At 36.0% G+C, this 24,097-nt stretch overlaps 1 protein-coding gene across 6 annotated transcripts in view; it reads right to left on the reverse strand.

Annotated features, from left to right (window-relative positions):
- The window catches only part of Atg2b (autophagy related 2B), a 68,995-nt gene that overhangs the window by 21,421 nt on the left and 23,477 nt on the right, over window positions 1-24,097 (reverse strand). For all 6 annotated transcript variants that reach the window (XR_007106604.1, XR_007106605.1, XM_047537219.1 and 3 more), the window contains exons 13-31: window positions 23,727-23,819; window positions 23,406-23,594; window positions 21,423-21,696; window positions 19,861-19,963; window positions 17,861-18,056; window positions 17,359-17,501; window positions 12,125-12,282; window positions 11,565-11,737; window positions 10,848-10,998; window positions 9,189-9,388; window positions 8,948-9,028; window positions 7,736-7,842; window positions 7,309-7,401; window positions 6,573-6,643; window positions 6,053-6,129; window positions 5,628-5,798; window positions 3,858-3,999; window positions 1,657-1,859; window positions 390-616 (exon numbers count right to left, since the gene is read on the reverse strand). Coding sequence is in view for 4 of the 6 variants with exons in the window: in XM_047537219.1 (XP_047393175.1) it covers window positions 390-616; window positions 1,657-1,859; window positions 3,858-3,999; window positions 5,628-5,798; window positions 6,053-6,129; window positions 6,573-6,643; window positions 7,309-7,401; window positions 7,736-7,842; window positions 8,948-9,028; window positions 9,189-9,388; window positions 10,848-10,998; window positions 11,565-11,737; window positions 12,125-12,282; window positions 17,359-17,501; window positions 17,861-18,056; window positions 19,861-19,963; window positions 21,423-21,696; window positions 23,406-23,594; window positions 23,727-23,819 (2,852 nt within the window). In the remaining 2 variants the exon portion in view is untranslated. The remainder of the gene's footprint in view (window positions 1-389; window positions 617-1,656; window positions 1,860-3,857; window positions 4,000-5,627; window positions 5,799-6,052; window positions 6,130-6,572; window positions 6,644-7,308; window positions 7,402-7,735; window positions 7,843-8,947; window positions 9,029-9,188; window positions 9,389-10,847; window positions 10,999-11,564; window positions 11,738-12,124; window positions 12,283-17,358; window positions 17,502-17,860; window positions 18,057-19,860; window positions 19,964-21,422; window positions 21,697-23,405; window positions 23,595-23,726; window positions 23,820-24,097) is intronic.

Consider the following 24,097-nt stretch of genomic DNA (forward strand, 5'->3'; position numbering starts at 1 on the left):
TGCTACAGAACATTGCCTTTGGTTAGTAATTTCTCGGTGAGCACCGGCACCATGCTCGGTACTCTCCAGCACAGCTGGTCCCTGCCTCCTGACACACTCACTTCACTCCCCTCCTTCAGTCACATGACTCTCTCCCCTTTGGAGCTGAAGGAAGGGCTGGGTCTTGTTCCTGTTTTAGAATGTGCATATAGTAAAAAAACCTGAAAAGTTTTGCTGAATGAAAATCATGTGAGTCAACATTCACTACAATACAAGTAAGTTCAAAAGTGGAAAAAGTTAACCATGACATTTAAATACTAGTCTATTAACTCTTAAGAAAAATTCTATGTATTTTTCTAAGGAAAGAATACACTGGCCTGATAAATAAACTCACACAGAAATTAACTTACATGTAACTTTTAGCTGGAGAAGTAGGAGGAACTGTCCCAAAATCCTTGCCTCCATAAAGATGCCACACAAGAGAAACTTCCTTAACGACATATCGAATTACAGGAATGGGAAAGTGTAAAGGGGCTTTGCTGGTGTCTGTCTTCTTAACAGGTAGGCTAAAATAGTTGTCTCTTATCACAATTGCATCATCAACCATGATTTTTATGACTGGTTCTTCTTCCTTCTCCTGAAATCAACAGGTAACACACAATCTCACCTCATTAGAAATGACTGGTTATGCTACCTATCTCAAGGGGATTTCTTGAGTCTACATTCTTTTTCCTAATTTTGATATATAAAAAAGATAATATTTCTGACATTAACCACTACATAAGATACTCTGTTTTATTAAGCATAAAATGAACTCTTTTCTGTACTATATAAATAACCCATGAAGGTACAGATTGTATGTGTTGGTGTGCATGTGTGTATTTTATTGCTTCAGTTAAAATCAATACTGCATTTCAAACCAAAACTTAACAAACCTCAAAACACTGACCAAATTATCATGTTTCTAATAAGAGGTTTATCCTGAGTTTGACTGCTTTGATTTTTAAAATTTTAACCAGAAGATTCTCAGAACTTAGTGAGCAAATGTAGTCACCTACGAAATTACTACTGGGCAGCTTTGTGTGTGTTTGTGTTCCTCTCAACCAACCATTGGCATTCACACACATCTCGCCTTTCCCAGTTAGACCAGTCACTCTGGGCAGCACAACTTCCTGTCATTTAATTTCACTATCCTTAAGAGTCATCTAACTATGAATGATATTTACAGTTCAATGATCTATGTAGGAAACGTTGCCAATATAGAGCAGTATTCTCTGAGTTTCTGAGAGATGTGCCATAGAAATAATAAAAGTACGCCGGATGCAGTGGTGCACATCTCTAATTGCAGCAGCTGCAGCAGGAGAACTGTGAGTTCAAAACCAGCCCCAGAAAAAGCAAGGCACTAAGCAACTTGGTGAGACCCTGACTCTAAATAAAATACAAAATAGGGTAGGGGATGTGGCTCAGTGGTTGAGTACCCCTGAGTTCAACCCCCGTACTCAAAATAATAATAATAAAGTACAACAAACATTAATGCACCAATAGTAAATTTTAAAATGAAGTAATTCTGAACTGAACTGTGAGAAATAATAATCTAAAGAATCTTCTTCAGGTCCACTTCAGTCAATTTAACTTTTAACACTATTTTAAGCCTCAATAAAGCTGTCAATTTATTACCTGGATGGCTGCTTTTGGTGCAAAAAGAATGCAAAAGTCATCATTTTCAGTGGGCACACCTGACATTGCATCGCTAATCAAGTGATGAGTGAAAGAGGCATAAGTGGGGCCAGGCTCCTGGGACACATTTCCACTCTCATCTGGGAACAGGAAAAGGTCTGAACAACATGGTTCTTGAATTTGAGATTTTTCATCCAAAAAACCTAGATAAAAAGATTACATTTTGTCACACTCTGAAAAAATACTAAACATCCTAACCATGTGTCATATATACAGGATGAATTCTTTCACCTGCAAAATCTCATTCATTTTCTACAATAACCCTAGGAAACTGAGGGTTAAGAACAGCTAAAGTAACTTGCCCCCAACACCTCAGCAAGTGGCAAAAATACATCAAAAAGACTGTTTAATAAATGTATGGATACATAAAAAGACAGTTTAACAAGTCTGAAGTTCTCTAAAACACAGCAAATGATAGTGTTCTAAGTAGAGATAGTTCCTCTCAGTTATCTGGCATTAGACAAGCTCAGGAATCCAGCAGATTAATGCTGACTCATTCTGCCTCAGTCAGAATTTCATTTTGACAATTGTGTCCTGTGGATGATGCTCCGTAAGAAATATCTTGGGCAATACTGCAGTAGAAATCAATTACATCTAGCACAGCCTTACCTAAAACTAGATCTCTGCTTACGAATGGGATGGGGGTGGTAACAGTTGCTGAGAATGTTTTAGGTATTGGGAGAGGGCAGTGATTCCAAGCAATGAAAAGAAAACTATTTACTGGTCACTCCCCACACTGGACACCTGTTCTTGGGAGCTCTCTCATTATAAAGTTCACAAAAGATAGCATATGCACAAAAATCTTATATATGTAAACATATATTTTTATACATTTATACTACATATTAGAGTCACTGATTACATCTCCATTCATTCAAACCAAACATGAGATGGGACTAAGAACCCAAAAATGTATAAAGTAACATTTTGGCCTGGAAAGGCTCACAGACAATATTCTCACCTTTATGTGGCAGCACCTCTGAATTATGCATCCTAAGTGCCCAGAGCTTAGTGAAGACTCTCATCTATTAAAGTCATTCATTATAAGAATGGGAGAATGGGAGTGAGGCTTACACCTCTAATCCCAGCAACTCAGGAAGCTAAGGCAGGAAGATAGCAAGTATGAGACCGGCCTTGGCAACTTACATAAGATCCTTGCTCAAAATATAAAATAAGAAGAACTGGGGATATAGCTTAGAAGTACAGCACCCCTAGGTTCAATCTCCAGGAACCCCACCTAGCACACACAAATTGGTAAAGCCACTCAGTAAATATTCATTAAATATGCCTTCCCATGTAACTAGACTACTGCTGTTTGTTACAAATAATATAGTACAAAGGAAGCCAGAAATCCCAGTTACATCCTTAGTTCTAATTTATTTTAAACTAGAATCAAAGTCACATTTAATGCTAAACTTTCATAACACTATATTTAAAAATTAAGATTTCACAAAATATAGAAATAGCTATGTCCACCCTATTAGCAAAACTAGTTTTGAAACAGATGCTTCAAAATATTTAGATTGTTCTGTTTGGCTCTGAAGGATTTCTAATCATCCAGTCCCTCCCTCCTTGTCCAACTTCACTGTACAATTCTCAATAAGAAGGGTGCCTTCATCTGCAGCAGCCTGGCAACATTTAGAAGGCTAAGGGTCATAATGCCCATGTTCTGACACAGACCAGTGTATGAACTTCCAGGGTCACCTTCTCCCTCCTCAACACATACCTAATTCTACCCACTTTCAAATGTCAGCTCATCTCATTTTCACTAGTGTCATCAAACTGTTTCAATCCTTTCCAAATTGTGGAACACAAACCACACTCCAAGGGATTTCCTTACATTGTTTTTCAATCATTCCAAACAGCAGCCTCAGTGTCTGCCCATTTGTTTTCCTAGGTTGTAAGCTACCAAAAAATAAGTTTTGTCTCCCATTTCCTCTGTATCCTTCATGTCATCCTGACTAGTGTTATTTATCTACTAGACACTCAACAATCACAAGCTGATTGGCTAATAAATATAGACCAAAACTTGGACATGTCTTTTCTTCAGTAACTTACTTACTGAAGAATTTCTGAGAACACAAATAATGACATAAGACACTGCAATATCAATGCTGCTGGGGAAAAAGTCCTGGTCTTACCATTAGCCTGTGGTTTTACGGATGCGGTGGCCTGCTGCACGTCGACCTCCTCCATAGCATCACTCATCAGATCTCGTAACACCTGCTGATCTGCTTCAGGAAGCATGGGACCACGTGAGGATGATCCACTAGAGGAACCTATCTGTAGCCAAAAAGTTTAATTAAAAATAGCCAAAGATGGGTACCATAGTAAGTGCCTATAGTTCTAGCTAGTTTGGAGGCTGAGGCAGGAGCACTGACTGAGCCCAGGAGTAAGAGGCCTATGAAGTGCCATTTAAATTAAGGACAACATAGCAAGATCTGTCTCAAAAATAAATATATAAATAAAAATTAAAAATAGCCGAAAATACTCTTTAAGAAACTCCTTATTTTATCCTAGAAATACACTACATTTTACAGAAACACCAAAAATGGAACCACATTCATTTTTCTAAAGTCTGCCCAGAGCTGCCCATTTCAAGTTTTTAGTATTATCATACAACCCTAACAATAACTGCCAACAGAAGTGACTGTGTCCATGACCTGGGACCTTGGAAAAGCAATGCACTAGAAGACAGCCAGGTTGCCAACACTGCTGGAAAGCTGGGAAAGGGCATTACTAGCAAGTTCTATCTGCCAAATCTGACAGGCTGGGATGACTTTCACTTTTAGAGACTAAGCAACTGCAGATCAAAGACTCCTTTCCTGGACTCCCAAGGACAGGAGGGGGCATACACAGGAGGGAAAAATCTACTAAGTGGTGATTCACAGGGCTCAACTCCAATACTGCTACTTTACCACTTTGGTTAGTAAAATGGATTCATTAAATCCAGGTCATGCATTTTTAAATGGAAAATGATAATTTTCCAACTGAAAGTGATAATATATTTAACTTTTAATAAACTGGGGAATGTTTTTAAAGAGGACAAATAGTAGACAGGGAGTGTCATAAATCACCTTATTATCAGTGACAAATGCAGCAAATGCAGCAGGAGCAAGAAGTCACACACAGAATAACACACGAAGTGTAAGATAACGCAATGCCACAACAAAAGATAACGCAATGCCAGTCACACCAGAGTTCACAGCAGAGGCACCCACCCCAGGAATTGAGAATTTTGTTCACAGAAGAGGCCATGAAGGGAATGGCCCTGAAAAAATAAAAACGCTTTAGAAAGAGGAGACTGTTTAAGTTGGACATAAGAGGTCAGAAACGTGACACATGAGGAACAGAGAGCACTGAACTCAGACAAAAATAACTGAGTTTGTTCCTGTTTCTCCTACTGATTGTGGGTTTCAACTGATCCATCTATACAACAGAGAGGATGATCTTTAACCTCTCTTCTCACTGGGTTGTCACAAAGGAAAAAGGAAATTGTGTATGAGAAAGACACTGATGCTAAGTAGCACTACCTATAACCAAGATGGAAGACACTGTTACAGAACTAAGTCTGACAACACCAACATCTGCCATCCAGCTTCTCAGAGCATGTTTTATATTCGACTTGCAGAGAACAATCCTTATATTGTTTTCATTCTTCCCTGAGAATAGATGACTGGATAACCAAAGATTGGAAAAAAGTATTAGTTGAGAAGATTAATGTTCTGAAACAAAGACTATCAAACGGAAGAATGGCTTTCCAAAAGTTCCAGAAAATCACCTTTCCAGACCCCATTTCTTAGACTATAAAGAAGAGTGAGCTTTCAAAGTTTCTCTGACTGTCACGAAGACAATGCCATAAGCATGTCACTCACATGGCAGGGTTGGGGGAGTAACACTGTTGACTGTACCTTGGACTTCCTCTGAGGGGCTCCAGGTTTCCTTTCCGCCTTGCCAGGTGCATGTAAGTCACCATAGCTTGCAATGTACTGAATGAGATTCATCAGAGCCGCACAGGAGTCTGAACACGTCCTGATGTGGACAACATCACTCGAACAGTGCAACTCAAAGCGAGGCTGAGTCTGGACAAGGCACAAAAGAAAAGGATAAAATGTCTTCCAAACAAGAAACAACTTCCTTTTTGGCATAGACTTACTTTAAATATGTGCACATTTTTCATAGGAAAAATGTATTAACCTACTCTTAATTTTTAAGTATTTTATCTATTTTTGACCAAAATTAGGTAAATGGGAAAATAATTTTACAGTACATTTTAATTTTTTATCCCTCAAAAAACAGGATTTCAACAAAAATTTCCATTATCTTACTAACTTACTTGCTCTCTGTCAGAATCAGATTTCACTGCAGTTATGGTTAATTCTAAAAGCCCCATATCCATCACACGAACATAATCTAAAATGTTAAAAGAGAAAAAATGTCTTGAGTATAGTTTTCAAAAAATTCTTATCCAATGTACAACAACAAAATGAGCATCTTTAAAATTCATTGCACATACTAAACACTTAAATGTGACAGATATCGTTTCATCCTACAAATTTGCCACAATTTTCATCCTACAATTCACTTTAGTGAGAAATATATTAAATTAAATAATTGGCATATATAATTTTGATGTACATAGCTAATATTTTAAGAATGTTATCGAACTAGAAAACCAATAACTGAAAAATTGAATATATACCATATGATCACTATATACTTCAAGATTTTTTAATCTTTAAAGACCTTTAATAAGATCCTTAGTTTACTAGCACTATTCTAGTTAAAATGCTTTAATATAATCTAACACAAAACAAAGCAGCTTTAATTTACTCCAGATGTTTTTTAATACTTACCTCTATTCAAATTCACAGTGACAGTATTACATTTGTCAGACAGATGTAAAGCAGCCTCATCCATGATTATTCTGAGAAAAAAGATAAAACCAACATCTGAAAAACAAAGCTTTGAATATATATCACAATTGCTCTACCATCACTGCACCATTCTTTCTGATATAACACATCAAACTCACATGCAATTTCTAATGAACTCACTGTTGACAAGTACTAGAAATATTTAAGTGGTATAAAAAAATTAGTCATTTGTTCAAATTCTCAATTTTTGGCAGTTTTTTGTTAACAGATGCTCAAATTCATAAGGTGTAAGTAACAAAGATAAAGTATATCAATTATTGGGAAGTTCATTTCATGTTCTAAAAGCAAACTAAAACTCCCAAAGATTAATTTCTTCCAAAAAAATGAAATACAATAATGAAAAGAGTAAATGGGGTCTGGGTTTGTGGTTCAGTGGTAGAGTACTTGCCCAGCGTATGTGAGGCACTGGGTTCAATTCTCAGCACCCGAAATAAATGAATAAAATCAAAGTCTATCAACATCTAAAAAATATATTTTAAAAAGAATAAATAGGGTCAGTCACTTAAGAAAGAAAACTTGAGTAAGTTAGACAGAAGGATATGACTACTAGTAGGATGCTGATTTTAACAAAAGATGGATAAAATGGGTGAGGTAAACATCAGCTAACATGTTCTGAACAGCCAGGTTCAGTAGACAATGAAGTTCACGCAGGTACCTGAGAGTAGAAGACGATTTATCCAATGCAACACTACTAGAAATGCTGAACGCTTCAACTGTAAGGAGAGATCGGATTGGCAAATAAAGGGGCCTAAAAAGAAGTAACAGAATGTCAACTTAGTGCAACAACAGAAACTCTCTTTAAAAAATGTTTTCAGGTAGGTGTGGTGGTGCACACCTACAATCCTAGGGACATGGGAGGCTGAGGTAGGAGGGTCACAAGTTGTAGGCCATCCTCAGCAACTTAGCAAGGTCCTATCCAAAAACAAAAGGGCTGGGGGTTATGGCTCAGTGATAAAGCACGCCTTGGTTCAATTCCTCATACCAATAACAAAAAAATAACCTTAACTCAATGAATTATGTATTTTTCAAAACTTAATACACATCTTAAATAAAATTTTATTTTGTTCCATTTGTGAATTTACCTGTAATCAAGTGCACAGCTCCAAAGGTGAACATGAAAAGTTGTAAATGAAGTTGGAGGATTATACCCCAAAACAGGTTCATCAGCAATATTCAAGAAGTATAAAATCTATAATCACAAAAATATAAAATACCCTGCTTTAGAAGGAATAAAGATTTTGATATAATATGCTTAATAACATAAAACAAAGTATCTCACAGAAAAAGCATTCACATTGAAATTCATAATGCTAAATGAAAAATATCATTGTGAAAGAATTCATTTCATAAATTACTTGTACATGTGCAAGGGCACACATACACACACACAGAGGTAATTATGGAAGATGACAGATTTGTTAATTTGACCACAGTAAGCAATTCAATATATATATATATGTGTGTGTGTGTGTGTGTGTGTGTATGTGTATATATATATGTATGTACATTTATGTATGTATATAAAATGTAAATTTTACAGAATTGACATTCTGCTAGTATGGAAGAATTCCATGTTTAGGCTTTGGTCCCCTCCCCAAGATAATTTCATTAAGCATATGCAAATATTCCAAACTCCAAAAGAAATCCAACTCCAAAACACTTCTGGTTCTAGGCATTTCAGATAAGAGATTTACATGGATTTTTTGCTGTAAATTATAGAAGTGATAGAAAGATATACAGATATAGATCTCTCTATACACACACACATCAAAACATCATGCTATACTTCTTAAATACATACAACTAAAAATACTTTTAAAGTACTTGAAACATCAGAATTTAAAATGAAGAGGCCCAACAACTGTATAGCTATGGAAACCTCAGAAAATCACATCTTATGAAATTAACAACAAAGTACAAATAAAATTTCACATTATTTTGCTTTGAAGCAATTCTTGAAAGAATAAAGTTTGCACAAGACCACTTTAAAACTGTGTTTCCTAAATAACCCACTGTAGTGGGGCAGGAGGTCGGGGTCTGGTTTTCTGTACAACTCATTCTTGAAGGAAATTCTCTTTCCTTAATTATTTATCTCTAGCTCAGTCTAAAAATCAGGTCCTCTCACCAAAACTCTCCTGACTCAGCTCTGAGAAGCTGAGTTTAAAGGCACGCATCACCAGACCCAGCTGTTGACATTCCATTTCATACTGTCTGCTTCATGATAACCACTGAGCAGCATGTTTCTCTTGTTAACTGTTCCATATGTGCACTATATGTCATAATAGCTCTCTTACCTGCTCATGCCAGCTAAGCCCAGAAGGAAGCATTCTGTGCTGGAGTGTGGCTCCTTTCAGTCCGACAGCAATGAGAAATTCCTATACAGAACAATACAAAGAATCACATGTACTGCCCATAGAATCCTACTATAGTGCAAAAGCTTTTCAAAGAAAATAAATGTGTTGCCTTTTAAGTAATCATTCTTTGTAATGAAATCAACAGCAAGTATTCAATGGTATAAAAGCAAAAAACACACACCTTTGTATTAGACTCTGATTTATCCGACAGTATTTTAACTGCAATGGAGAGCATATTCAAATTGTCTCCTCCAACACCATCTGAAGCAGCTCTACTGAGGCCGTCTTCTTCAGAAGAGTAAATAGTAGGTTCCAACCAATGCGGGCGAGTTGAACAGGGAAGTCGTGTTTCCATAGGAAGAACTGCTCCATCTACTATTCCTAGATCCACATTGAGGTGAAAATATTAACAAAATCATTACAAAGTTAATTATTTCATAACTATTTGACTCCTATAATTCAAAATAAAAACCGTACAGCCAGTATCCCTTATCTGAAATGCCTAGTACCTGAAGTGTTTTGGAGTTCAGATCTTTTTGGATTTTGGAATACTTGCATATACCTAATGAGATCATCATGTAATATTAATATGTTCATTATACCTAATGGGGAGGGGATCAAAGCCTAAATGTGAAATTCATTTACACCTCTAACACACAGCCTGAAAGCAATTTTATACATTTTTAGTCTGCCTGTATTTTGACTATGACCCATCACAAGTTCAGGTGTAGAATCTTCTACTTTTGATGTCATGTCAGCACTAAAACAATTTCAGACTTTGGAGCATCTCAGATTAGAGATGCTCAACCTGTACTTCCACTTCCAGAGAAGATAACAATCCTGGCAGTACCGCAACCACAAGCTTGGCATTAATAATCCACTGCTCTTTGCTAATATTGGTATGACTGGCAGTGCACAACTAAAAACAATTAAAAAAATAAAAATATAGATTCAAAAAATGCTAAGAAAGTATAAATGGAAAAATGTCAAACATCGAAAATATGCAAGTAGCTCATGTCTATTCACAGGACACTGCTCGAAAAGTGGTAAGCATTTTCATCTGAAACTGAAAGGAAATAAAGAATATAAAGTCCTATCAACTGATGAACAGATAAGATGTGATATACTCATACAATGGAATATTATTCAGCAATAAAAAGGTCTGAAGAAGTGATATGATTTAGATAAACCTTGAAAACATCATGTCAAATGAAAAAAGACTACATATTTTATGGTTCTATTCATATGAAACTTTCAGAATATGCAAATTTATACAGAGAGAATATATTAACTTTTTTTCAGGGAGGTAAAGATGGAGGGTCATAAGCGTATGGAATTTTTGTTTTTTTTTTTTTTTTTTTTTTTTTGGTACTAAGAATTGAACCAGGAGTGCTTTGCCACTGACTTATATCCCCATACCTTTTTATTTTGAGACAGGGTCTCTCTAAGTTGCTAAAGTTGGCCTCCAACTTGCAATCCTCCTGGCTCAGCCTGCCAAGTCTCTAGAATTACAGGCATGCGCCACCACACCCAGCTAGAATTTCTATTTAGGGTGATGAAAATCTTCCAAAAACTTACTCTGGTGATGACTACAAAACTCTGTGAAATCCTAAAAATCACTGAAATGTGCACTTTAAATGAACTGTATGGTATGTTAATTATATCTTAATAAAGTTTAAAAAAAACCTTCTAATTGACAGTATTACTTTGACATTGAAATCTGAATCCCACACAGAAAATAATTTCCACTATCAAAGTTTTATTTCTCAACTGATTTTCTTTTAATGGAGAAATTTAAACATGTCCAAACAGAAATGAACAAAACACACATTTGTCCTACCTTTGTGATACAGACTGAAACTGCTAGAATGAAGGCAAATGTAGTGCTTGTCATCAAAACCTTCGTACTTTGTCACGCAAAATAATGAACCATTATTGAACTCTAACCAAAATTCACCATGCTTGTTTTCCAGTAGGTCTCCATTATCTTGCTAATAAAAAAGATCAAAAAAGCACAGAAGCTATTATTTTATTTCAGTGCTGGAGAGCAAACCCATGACCTCACACGTTAGGCACATGCTTACCACTGAGTACATTCTCCACTCCTAAAAGTCAATATTTAAATGTGGAGAAGATAGATTGTCCCTCAGTATACTCTTTCTTAATTCAACTCAGGAAAATCTCCCACACTGCAGTAAAGAAGTCTAATTCTTGAACCATTACATATTGTGGTACTAACACCTGAATGATTTAAGTGCTACTAGGTAAGACCCCTTCTGCCTACTTTCTAATCTTCACCCTCTCTTAAAATGGACAAATTATTGGTTACCATTCTTGGGAGTAGAATTAGCACCTGTTTTTCAAAAGAAGAGCCAAAGTTTGGTCAGCAATGAAAGCTAAATTCCAAAAAGTGTTGTCACCATGGTATGACTAAGAACACTAGAATCCTCAGTCACTGAAGCAATTTCAACCCATCTCAATCACTGGATACACATCATATTAGATTTCTTTAAAATAAGATACTTCTCAAAAAACACTTTGGATTTGTAAACCATACCTTTACATCTGTGAACACTGCCATTAATCCATGATTAATATTCAGAAGAACTGAGAGAAAACTCTGAGAGTTCTTGTTCTGAGAGTCTAATTTTTTTTTCCTACGGGAACGATAGTTGGGATCAACAGTAGAAAAATATTGCAAAGTCTCTTCTTCAGATCCACTTTCTTCATCTATGAGGGGGAAAAAATACGATTACATGGTTCAGACGGCTTATTAAAATAAAATAGCAACTTAAAAATTTATTATCATGAAAACATTGTGTTTATAACCTGATTTTTTTTACAAAGAAAATAAAATTGAAATAAAATAGTACCTTCTATGTTTTTCTATTTAACCCTGAACTTCAATGTGCATAGTACTCCTCTAAAGAAAATATATTCAAGTGATAATGATATTCAATATAGAGATCAGAAATGGGAAAATGTTCTTATAAATTACTAAAGAAGTTACAAAACAATACAAATAGAAACACAAAAACATTTTAAATCCACCATCTAAAAGCTACCACTTTATTATAAATAGGTATTTTAATTCTGAACAAATTTAAAATATATTACCATAGTGAACTGTAGATTTAAATGGACTAAAACTATCTTTGTTGAAAGTGTTAATCAGTTGACTGGCCACTGAAAGCCCAATACCGTAGGAAATATTTTCAAATGTCTCCACTGGTGAAGGAGCTGTTGGCTCCCACAGTAGCAAGTCATTAAAGATCCTATAAAGACAAACGTTGAAAAATAAATATAAAACTCCTAATTTAATGGAAGACAAACTAAAGAATATTCCTTTAGGAGATCACATGATCAATAATTTTTAAAATGGTGAAATGGAAATTAGATCCTATTAAAGAATTTTTAAAACAATTCTGTTTGATGGAAAAACGACTGCTAGGGTTACATACAGGACAGTGAGAAAGGAATTTACACGGCAGACACCTAACTAGTTAGGTGCTTAGCTTACCTGTGTTAACAGACTCAAATTACAAACTCATACATTTAAGTGTATTTTAAGGATGGAAGCTAAATGAAAATAAAAGCCCACAAACAACAAAATGAAAACGGTTTCCACATGAGAGCACTCTGTAAACTACCCACTTGTGCAGTCTCCTTTGACCCCATCTATCCTGGGGAGCAGCAGCCAGGGAGAACTGTTATTCTCACCTCACTCAGGGTATGTGACCTGCAACGTCACATAGCCACTTAGTGGAAGAACTGGAACAAGGGGCCACATTTCTTCCAGTTCCCGATTTTTACTTATTTATTTATATATATATATGTATATATATATATAATTTTTTTCCAAAGGAAAGCATGGCTTCACGAGAAAGAACATATGAAATGAAGAATGCATGTATCAGGGAGGAGAGGAAAACACTACCGACTAGCTACAAGAGTCCAATCAAATACTGACCCATGGGGTCACAGCTGGGCTACCCTCGTATCCTACCTTTTCAAAGAAATACTTGTCATTACTCAGATGCCCTTCTGTCCTAGTATCCACACCTCACCCACTCTCTAAGCTTTCAAGAAAACTCAAACTTAACAAATTTCTCCAGGAAGGCTTATGTGAGATCTGGACCCACAGCACATTCTCCACACATAGCTACTTCAATCCCAACACCTCACACTCTCCCTACCCTAGACTGCCAGTCCTGCCCTCAGAGAGACTTGCATCTAAGCATCTCTACCTGTGCCTTGAACAGAGGCATCGTGCAGCAGGCAGCAACAGCTGAGGAGGAAAGGACAACTAGGTGTCTCACGTGGAAGGACTGCCAAAGCACAGACTCATCATAAAGCCCAGCATGAACACCAAGCAAGGTGCCAAGTGATGAGATGGCCCTGCCTGCTTCAAGTGAGAAGTCTCTTTCCAGACCAATGGTTGAGCTTGTGAGTCCTAGAAGTATAAAGCAGTACTGAGCACTGTGACTCTTTCCCCACTGTTAAAGACACCAGGGATACAGGAGAGAAGGATGTCACATCTCAGACACTGACAGCTATGCCCCAAAACGCTGTGTACAAATGTGGCTTGCTGCTTTTGGAGCATATTACAGGACAAAAAATAACAAAGGGTTATAAATCCAAATTTTGGTCTGAACTCCTATGCCTACGAATGATGACAATATAAAATGAAGAATTTTCCTAGGAAATGCTCTTCCTTTACCTTACTGTTTACAAGTATTCTCTTCTCTTGATAGGATACAGAGAAACTATTATTTTTTTTAAAAAACCTGGAGTTTGTGCATGGCATAAGATCTAAACATGTAAGCTGTGTATTATTTTACTGTTTTCCTTGTTTATATTTGGATCTAAACAGTCTTGACACCATTAATACTATAAAACATGGAATGATGTCAAGAAAGAAAACAATGCTTAAGATAATTAAGGACATAACCACTATTATTCTGTATCTATCAGCCTGAAACATAACACTCAATTTTGATTTAATTAAACCAGTTATAATTCTTTTTTATATTCTATTCAGAGGATTTTTTTGCATAGAAAAAAATACTGTAACTGAAACTATCTTCAAAAAGTCAGTTAACCAAGGCCCAAAAGGAATAAAACAATATTTTAAATGAATGAAATAAAGGCAGAGTTGAGTATTCATTATAATCCCTGCTCAAATAAATTTCTTTATAAAAAAATAGAAAAATATTGAAACATTTAGTAAACTTGATGAAAATAGATGGCAGGATGTATATATCAACTTCCTGGTTCAGGTGCCCAAGTTACGTCACGTAAAATGTCCTCGTTTGTAGGAAATTTATACTTAAGTATGCACACAAGGCTAAAGGGGAATCAGTCAACAACTTACTTTCAAATGATGAGGGAAGAAGAAGCGTTTTGCATTGTACTTGCAATTGCATTAGTCTGAGAATAGTTGAAAAGTTTTAAATTATAGTAGTTTGAAAATACAAAGACAGGACTGGGGCTGGGGCTTAGTGGTAGAGCGCTTGCCTCACATGTGTGGGGCACTGGGTTTGATCCCCAGCACATTAAATAAATAAATGAATAAAGGAAGATACTATGTCCATCTACAACTAAAAATATATTTTAAAAAAAGGAAAATATGAAGACAACTAAGGGGCAAATTATATGATCCACAGAGAGAAGGGGCACTTCAGCATTCATGTGATTCCAGGGACCTGAGAGAGAGTAGGCAGAATAAGATAGAACAGACACTCTCCTTTGCAGCCCCACTTAATTCACAACCCTGATTAACAGAGGCTCCATTTCTTTGACTTAAGCAGTCAACCTTCACTGATGCTGTCATCAGTGAAGTTACATATTGCATATATTCAGCAAGGGTCAAATGCATCTAGCCTCGAATCTATTTATATTTGTTACCATAAACACAGTTTATTACTACATGCTAAGTGATTAATTTCAAGTACCCACTTTAGAGTAAAAAATCTTAAAAAAAAAAAATCTATAAGGATTCTGCACTTAGTTGACCTTGAAAATATTCTTTTTTTCCACTCTAAAGAAAGGCGAACTAGGTGGGTACAGTGACATACAGCTATTATCCCAGCTACTCTGGAGCCTGAGGCAGGATGATCACAAGTTCAAGGCCAGTCTGGACAACTTATTAAGACCCTGTCTAAAAAAATAAGATTTTTTAAAAATGGGCTAGGGATGGAGCTCAGTGATAGAGCACCCCAGATTCAATGCCCAGTACAACACACACACGCAAATGGAAATAAAAACTGTACATAGTGCCTTCTGAGTATACTTTATGCAAAAAAAGACAAGGTGGAATTGTAATCAGTGACTCATGTTAAAAAAAAAAAGCCTTATTCTATATTTCAAAAAGAAACAAGAGCCACACACAGTGGCCCACGCCTGTTGTCTCAGTTAACTGGAAGGTCAATGTAAGAGGATCACTTGAGCCCAGGAATTCCGAGTCATCCTGAGCAACCTAGTGACACTCCATCTCAAAAAGTAGTAAATGACTATACATTTATGAATTGCATTTTTACAGTATGCATTACTATTCTTCATCTCCTGGTTTAACCAACAATCTGCTCAATCAATGCAGAAAAGCCAGGGTCAAGTCCTCTGTCTTCCCAGTGAGCCTTAAACAAGTTGTTCATGACTCTCAGTCTCAGTCCTGTGCTTTTGTCCACAATAAGCAAATACCCCTCAATTACATCTAAAGGGAGGAGTCTAGAGATCAGTGGTTTCCAAACTTCAGATGTGTAATCAAACTTCCCCTCTAACATGAATTTGTAAATTGTGTGCTATTTTTTTAAATGTTTTTTTGGTTGTAGGTGGACATGATACCTACATTTTATTCATCTTTTTAATATAGTGCTGAGGATCAAACCCAGGGCCTCACATGTTAGTCAAGCGCTCTACCACTAAGCCACAATCCCAACCATGTGCTGCTATTTCTAATATGTATTACAAAACAAATACAAAAACTACAAATTTGAAAAGTAGTTTTTGTGTGTATATGGAAAGAGGGGTGTACCAGGGATTGAACTCGGGGCCTTGTGCATGTTAGGCAAGTTCTTTACCACTGAGCTACAAACCTAGCCCCTTTTTTATTTTATTGTGAGAAAAGGTTTTGCTAAGTTTCCCAGGCTAGCCTAGAACTTGTAATCCTCCTGTCTCAGCCTCCCAAGCAGCTGGGATTATAGGCATGTGCCACTGTGTCCATTGAGTTGTTTTCAAAATTAAACTGAGGGCTAACCTTTGGTTCCTATATTACTGTGGGCTGTCCTGTGAACCTCACCGTCAAGACCAATGAAATAGTGCGGATCCTTCCTGGGACTAACTGTGTGATTCTATTCTAAGACAACATCTAATGACAATCAGTAAAAGGACCTAGAGTTGATTATTCTCTGTTAAGGAATAAAGGCCCAGGGATATCTGATAGCAAGTAAACCTACAGCAGTAACAACTGGGAGCTTCTGAAGATTCATGGAAATCACAGTAATTTGTTTGGAACATGTGGGAAGCTACTGATGACAAGCACCAAGAGCTTCTTTTTCAAGAATCACAAGACCATCTTTCAGTTATATTATACAAGAAAGCCCTCCTGTGGGTTGGAATTATAACAAACCACTACTAAGTGCTTACCATATCTGACACTGTTCTCAGAACTTTCCAAGTATTACATCACTTAAACCCCACACAGTCTTTGAGTCAAGCAGGCACTAATATCATCACCACTTCACAGATGGAGAAACTGAGGCTTATGAAAGCTGGGCAAATTGTTCAAAGTCATTCGAGTTGGTAACCTAGAATTCCATTTATTTCAACATATTTTCCTGGTATATATGTTGAGGGGCATTTAAATACAATAAATTTAAATTGTACACAAGTGCATAAATTGCTCAAAATTCAAACAAAATGTCTTTTTGAATTCTGAAAAGACAGGCTTCAGAATTCTGATTTTATCTCAATATCCACTGTCTCTTGACACAAGTTTTCTCTTAAGACTTTTCATGTCACTGCACATATAGAAAAAAATAGCATTTGCTCAGCATCTGCAGTAAGCTGACAGGGGCAACCAGTCAGCCTGAGGGCTGAGTGAATCAGTACCTCACACACCAGCAGCCTAGGCACCAGATGCACAGACTGGGAAAATCAGCTATGATGAAAGCACGTCACAATGGTGACAGTTCTACAGTCACCATCAACATCATACAAAGTACACTGAGATGGTAGACAATACTAAAGGAAAGAAAAGGGAAAGGGGAGCAACAGGGAGACGAGGAGGCAGGGAGGCAGTTAGGCAGAGAGTCTGATTCCAAGGATCCAACTCAACATGTTTTTAAACTCACCTATTATAAAGTCTCTCATAAAAGCTCTTATTAGGTAGTGTTACATGAATATTAGGTAACGTAAGTTCCAGCACATAGTGAGAATTGCTGATTGCTTTATCCTGAAACTCTACCATTTCTACAGGGTCTCCTGGCATCACCATCTGAAACATAAAAGTTTCACACACATGCAAAAAAGCTTCAAATAACCATTTTTTGTTTAAAATAGTTGTAACATCTCCGTAACTATCATAGCATTTAGTATATGAGCAATAAACATAACAGGGGAGAAAGAAAAACAACAATCTTGGAGTTAAAAACCTAGTTCAAAAAAGCATTCAAAGTATTTTTTAAAAAAATAATTTAGGGCTGGGGATATAGCTCATTTGGTAGAGTGCTTGCCTTGCAAGCACAAGGCCCTGGGTTCAATCCCCAGCATCAACCAAAAAAAAATAATAATTTAAATCATTATACATGACTAAAGATAATATTTCTATCTTGCTTGCTCACGTTTTTGTTTTACCTGTTCATTTTCAAACATGACTCTACGAGAAGAAAAAGGAGATGGGGCTGGTCTCCTTAGGTCACAGACATCTTTCAGAGAATGAGCACCTCCTTCCTCCTCTTCCTGGTAGTGACCATCATTCTCCTCCTCCTCTTCAGCTGCTATTCTCTCCAAAATGGAATGCATGGCTGGGGGATTTATTTTCAGTACCATTCTAATGGCAAAGATAATTTTTTTAGAAAATAAGATCTAAGTAAAAATAGCAAGACTTTAACTTTTGTGCATATTAATACCAAAAAACATCGATTAGATTAATGATAGTATTAGGCTTTTTCACAAAGTCTATGTCTAATGTAACCCACTTATGAGCATAGTATAAACTTAAATATACTGTAAATGTAGAATTAAAAAAGCAAATAAAGGCTGTCAACATGATAGACTGATCTTTGAGGGCAAAAAGATCATTTCAAGTTTCATTAACAGGCAGCAAAATTTTCCCTAAGAATTTTGAGTTATTATCATGAAACCAAATCCTCTCATACACATTCTATTCTGCTATAATGGAAACCTCATGTTTTATAAACGGTTCAAATTTTAAAAAGTAAATTATAGTTTCAGAACTGCAAGAACAAAGTTTTTCTACCAGGAATTTCAATAGTGAAGCACTTGTGTGACAGCTGTTGTGGATCTACAAACTCTAACCATCACTGCATTAATGCAACCTTTGATTACAAAAGTCAATAAGCTTTGACTTCCAAGTATAATCCCATTCCTTGCCTCATCTTCTACAGAACATCACTAGCACAAGCTTTTAGTGTCCTTTTTCAATGCCATATCAACTCTCATGATGATAAGTCATCTCCATAATAGTTGTTATTCCACCTAAACAATATGTAGGGTTTTTTGTTTTGTTTTTCCTTAAGTAGGTGGTGCTATTTGGTTCTAGTACACCAACAAACCATTTCTTAATTTATGGATATCCAAATGTAAATTGTGCTTCCAAATTACTTAACTGAAGCAGATTCAATTCTTATGATGAAAACTTACATTCATTATCAGACATATATTGATAATGCCTGTCCTGAGAATGCAACAGGTTAAAACATAGCAGGGAAAAGGTATAAAGGCAGGAGAAAAACAGCACAAAAATAATCAATTTACTGTTAGCCTTCAAATATATAGTTTTCAATACAATAGTGGATCATTATTTCAAGTCAACTAAATTCTCTTAAACATGATCGGGTCCATTTATAGGCTAATTCAATTTAATAAATAATTTCTCCTGCCCAAGAAATCTTAGAGCCAGGAATGTTGGTGCACACCTAAAATCCCAGAGACCTGGAAGATGGAGACAGGAGGATCTCAAGTTCAAGGACAGACTGGGTAAATTAACAAGACCCTGTCTCAAAATAAAACACAAAAAAGGGCTGGGTGTGTAACTCACTTTTGGTCACTACCAGGAAGGTCTATAATTCCTTGTATTGCAAAATAAACGTGTCTATCTCTCTCTCTCTCTCTACAAACAGTGGTTCTCAAAGTACAGCTGCATATTAGAATCATTTGGTGTAATTTTTAAAATAAAATGATGCCCAGGTCCTATCCCAGAATCTAAGGCTGGGCTGGACCCAAGAATCATTAGGATTTTGGTAAAAGTGCCCCAGATTTTACAAACACTGCAAAAGCAACCACTGACTATAAAATTAATTTGACAACTACTCTAATGGTGCCTTATTCTTCTGTACACCTCAAGTATTTTTAAAATGGCTACTGATAATTTTGCCCCTGTAATTAAACTAGGCAACTAGAAACCAAAGAAACACCTGTACCTCTTCCTTTTTTGCATAGTATCTAACAAATTTCAAAGCATAGTGCTCAACATTTGTCTATCCATCTTGTTCTGGGTTCTCTCATTAAGGTTGACCATTTTTAGCATAAATTTAAGAGCCAAAATGTTGGTTAAAAGGACAAACATATTTTAATTTTGAATGAAAATACATTATACCTATACATTTCCTTACCGTGGCCAGTCAAAGTCATCTGACGATGCTGTATCTCCATCTACTCCACCAGACACATGGAAAAATTTAACAGATGGTTCCCCTTTCTCTTCCTGGAATGACCCTAATAAAGTAAGACTGATTTACTAGAATGCACTCCTTCTCAAGTGCTAAAAGATCTTTCTTCCTTGGAGGCGCAAAGCTTCTCTAAATTGCAACTTAATGCACTATTAACTTCTATGCAATTTCTTCCTTTTTTTTTTTTGCGGTACTGGGGATCGAACTCAGGGACTTGTGCTTGCAAGGCAAGCACTCTACCAGTTGAGCTATCTCCCCAGCCCAAATTTTGATGCTGTTTTGTATTCAAACTAAAATGCTTGGGTTCCAATATTTGATGTATAAGTGCATAATCATGACATAGTAAATATATTACCATGTGTATTTATAGTAAATGTTATATATTTTATGTATTACTTATATATAACTATAGTAAACTGAAAGTACCACTTACTGAGTACTATTATTTCTTCATAAAAGTCTATATAACTTTAAGAGCCACTATCAAAGAAAAATAAGCACATTTCTAAAATGTAAATTTTGTACCAAGCACTGTAAGAATTACAGTTCAAAATTACTGTTCAAAATAACTCTATACTGTTTAAGCTTTTTCATTTGATTTTATACCTGAAGAATGGCTTTCCTCCAAAATAATTTCTTACTGCTGAAAATAAGGGATGATCAGGCAACATTTAAAGGCACTCTAAATGAGATCTCAAATGATAAACATCAATTTTAAATATCTCCACAGATACAGAAAACTAGTAAGAACAGGGAAGGAAACTTTTGCAGTCACTGCCCAGCAAGGAGGGTGGTTGGTGGAAGCAGCAGCAAGCAGTCCAGGAATCACAGGCTCAAAGTCCTTTCAGGGCTCTTCACAGACTGGTTCACTCTAAGTTTATATGACGCTTTTCATTAGGTGACAAAAAGAGCAATACAGAAAAACTCAAAACAGATTTTATAAAGAAAAGTCACTAGAAAGTAGTTCATATAATGGTTGAAAATTCAAGTTCATATTATGTCAAGATTTGGGTTTGAATCTTAATCCTGCCAGTTACTACATGATTCTGAAGGATACCTCCTTCAAAGTGCACAGATCTCCTCACCTACAAACTTTAAAGAAGTGGAAAAAAATAAGCATATGGTGATTACAATGATTAAAGGAAACAAGATGATGTGTATGAAGTGCTTAGCACAGTACCTACCCTAACACTGGCACTCAAAAGATTTTGACTAGTATCAGCCCACCACAAGTAAGTTTACAAAAAAAGCAGGTTAAAGGCCATGTTTATTTTCCCTTGTAGAAAATCATTACTTGAACAAAGTGAATAAATCATCATGCTTAGTCATTTTTTTTTTAAACTAACATATTACATATTTGCAAACAACCTCGGGGGAAAGCTGTTGCTCCTGTTTCTAACATACTGTTCTTCAATTCTGTTATATTTTGGAGTTGTCACATGCTTTTACCATATAAACTTCAGCAGTTATTTGTATCTTGTCTCTTAAAGCACTTTTAATCTTACCAGTTAGTTCTCTAAAGGTAAGCTCCAATTTAACTTGTTCTGGGGTTGAGCCTCCTACAAACTCTGTCTTAAATTCCAGATCTGTGAATGCTAAATGAAGGATCTCCTTCTGAAGTGACTTCTTAAACCAAGGTCCTCTTTCTTGATCTGACCGAAGATCAGGTATTGGGAAACGAACAGAAAGATTTAATGCTGGAGTAGCAACTTGTACCGATACCCGACAATTTGCAGGATTGTGTGAATCATCTAGAAATACTTCAGTGAAAGCCTTGTGCTACAACACAAAATATCAAAAAAAAAAATGCCAAAATATTAAATTAAGTAAATAAACATACATCACATTAGCATTCAATATTTCAATATGTACAAGAATTATTTCCCCACTGTAATCAATTAACACTCAAATCAAATTAACTACCATACTAATTTAGTGTAATGAAATTTTATAATGTAATATTTATTGGCAAAAGTCAGAACTACTGGCAACAGTTATACCCTGATATAAAAATAAATAAATAAAAATAAAAACCAAAGAGAAGACAAAGACAGTAGGTATATACATATTTTATTATAAACTAAAAACAAAAGATGTAAATTAGCCTGTCAACAAATCAAATATGGTTAAAAATCATTATAGTATCCAACATTCAATCTGAAGGATTTACCTACCAACATATTACTTTAAAAATTCAATGTGAACTCAGATGAATTATGCCAAATACAAAGACCAGTCTCTGACTCATCTCTATTTCTAGGACTAAGTCCAGAGCCTGGCACATCGTAGGTTCTAAACAAACATTGACTAAATGACTCACGCTGAGTTCCTATTCAATCTAAGAGTATGAAAAACAAACAGATGTACCACATATCCCAAACCATGTTGTAACAAAAAGATCAAAGAATGTGCCATTCACATAAAGGTCCACTTCTAACTTTTCTTGAAAATGTATTAAAACCAATAAAGAGTTAGTTCACTGTAGGTGGTAACAGTTCTATTTCTAGAATCAGTCTCTAAACTCTTAGACTAGAAAGTTCCCTTCATATGCTAGACATTGATTTTTAAAAAACCTCCCCTCTCCCCTATTTCCAATACTATCCCCCTCTCTCCAAGGCAAAAGTTATGCAAGATATTAAACCATCATCCTAATACATCTACAACTAACAGCAAATACAGAGACTAGCCCAAAGAACATAAATTACTAGCAACTGGTGACAAAAAAGGCCGATTCAACGTGAATCCTCACTACTAAGGAAACAACAAATAAGTAGGAATATAGAATATCTTGTCCCTTTTCTTTTTAACTAAAGTTGTCTATGTTGGTCCTGTTCCTACAGTCCCCAAATTCCAGCCCCAAAATTCCTAATAAATTTCTTGCAAATATGACTTCCTTGATTTGCTTAGAAAAGACTCTATATACCAGATCTAAGTGATGTAATGTGCTGCTCAAGGGATTATTTTCCTGATTTCAAAAGTATATCCTATATTATGGGCTACACTTTTTTGATGGTTCAAGAAGTTTACTTAATGTGTGAACAGGTCAAATTTTGTGACTGTTACAATTAGTTTATGAAACTCAGATAAACATAGGAAAGGAAATCTAAGTCCAATAACACAACCAAATGCTCTCAAATGCCATAACTTCCATTAATATTTTTTTTTGTATTAATGATTGAACCTAGGAGTGCTCTGTCACTGTGCTATATCCCCAGGATTCCCCCACCCTTTATTTTTAAGACAGGATCTAACCAAATTGCCAAGGCTGACTCAAACTTGTGATCCCTCTGCCTCAGCCTCCCAAGTAACTGAGATTATAGGTGTACACCCCATGCCTGGCTTCTATTAATTCCTTTTCTGTGCATCAATTTATACTACCACTTTAATATATGCTATTAAATCTATGTAGAATGCTTAGCTCAGAAATTATCTCAATAAGCCTATTAGTTAATTAAATTATGATTATTTACAACTTTTTGAATACTTACCAGACTGATATGCTTATTATATGAAGTATACATATGAGATGCCATCATCTCTACTGTAGTAAGTTTCTGTGGTTGAAGCAAGGAATTTAACCGGTCCACAATACTGATATCCAGTTCACAACATACTGGATTTAATTTAATTTGTAAGTCTGCCTTCTGAGGAACTGAACTAAGTCTTGCTTGACTGCCCTTAAAAGGAAGGTGGGGAGCATTAATACAATCACTAATAAAACTACAAGATTAAGACAAAGACCCTAAAACTGTGAGAGAATACATATCCAAAATTTTTACAAGCAGCACGCAAACAAAAAGATCTCTTACCTGGGGTCCTCTATTCTCAGAATGCTTATAATGAAGCTGAAGACACACAGGGGGGTGGGCATCAGTTCCTTCTTTAGAATGGAACGTTAAAAGCTTAAAAACAAAGAAATTAAATCTTAGCTATTAAGCTATAATTAATCACATGAATTCAGAGGTGGGAAGAGCTATCTGAAGTCAGAAAAGTTGGCTTTACTTTTCCTTTTTACCACTTACTGGCAATGTAAATCTTAGTCCAGTATTCCTGTATGCCTTAAGACAAGGTCTTGCCAAGTCCCTATTTAGGGGTCTCACTAAATGGCCACACCAGCCTGGAACTTGCACTCCCTCCTGCTTCAGTCTCCCGAGTTGCTGGGACTACAGGCCTGTACACC

This window comes from Sciurus carolinensis, chromosome 2 (genome assembly GCF_902686445.1).
Source record: "Sciurus carolinensis chromosome 2, mSciCar1.2, whole genome shotgun sequence".
NCBI classification, from domain to species: domain Eukaryota; kingdom Metazoa; phylum Chordata; class Mammalia; order Rodentia; family Sciuridae; genus Sciurus; species Sciurus carolinensis.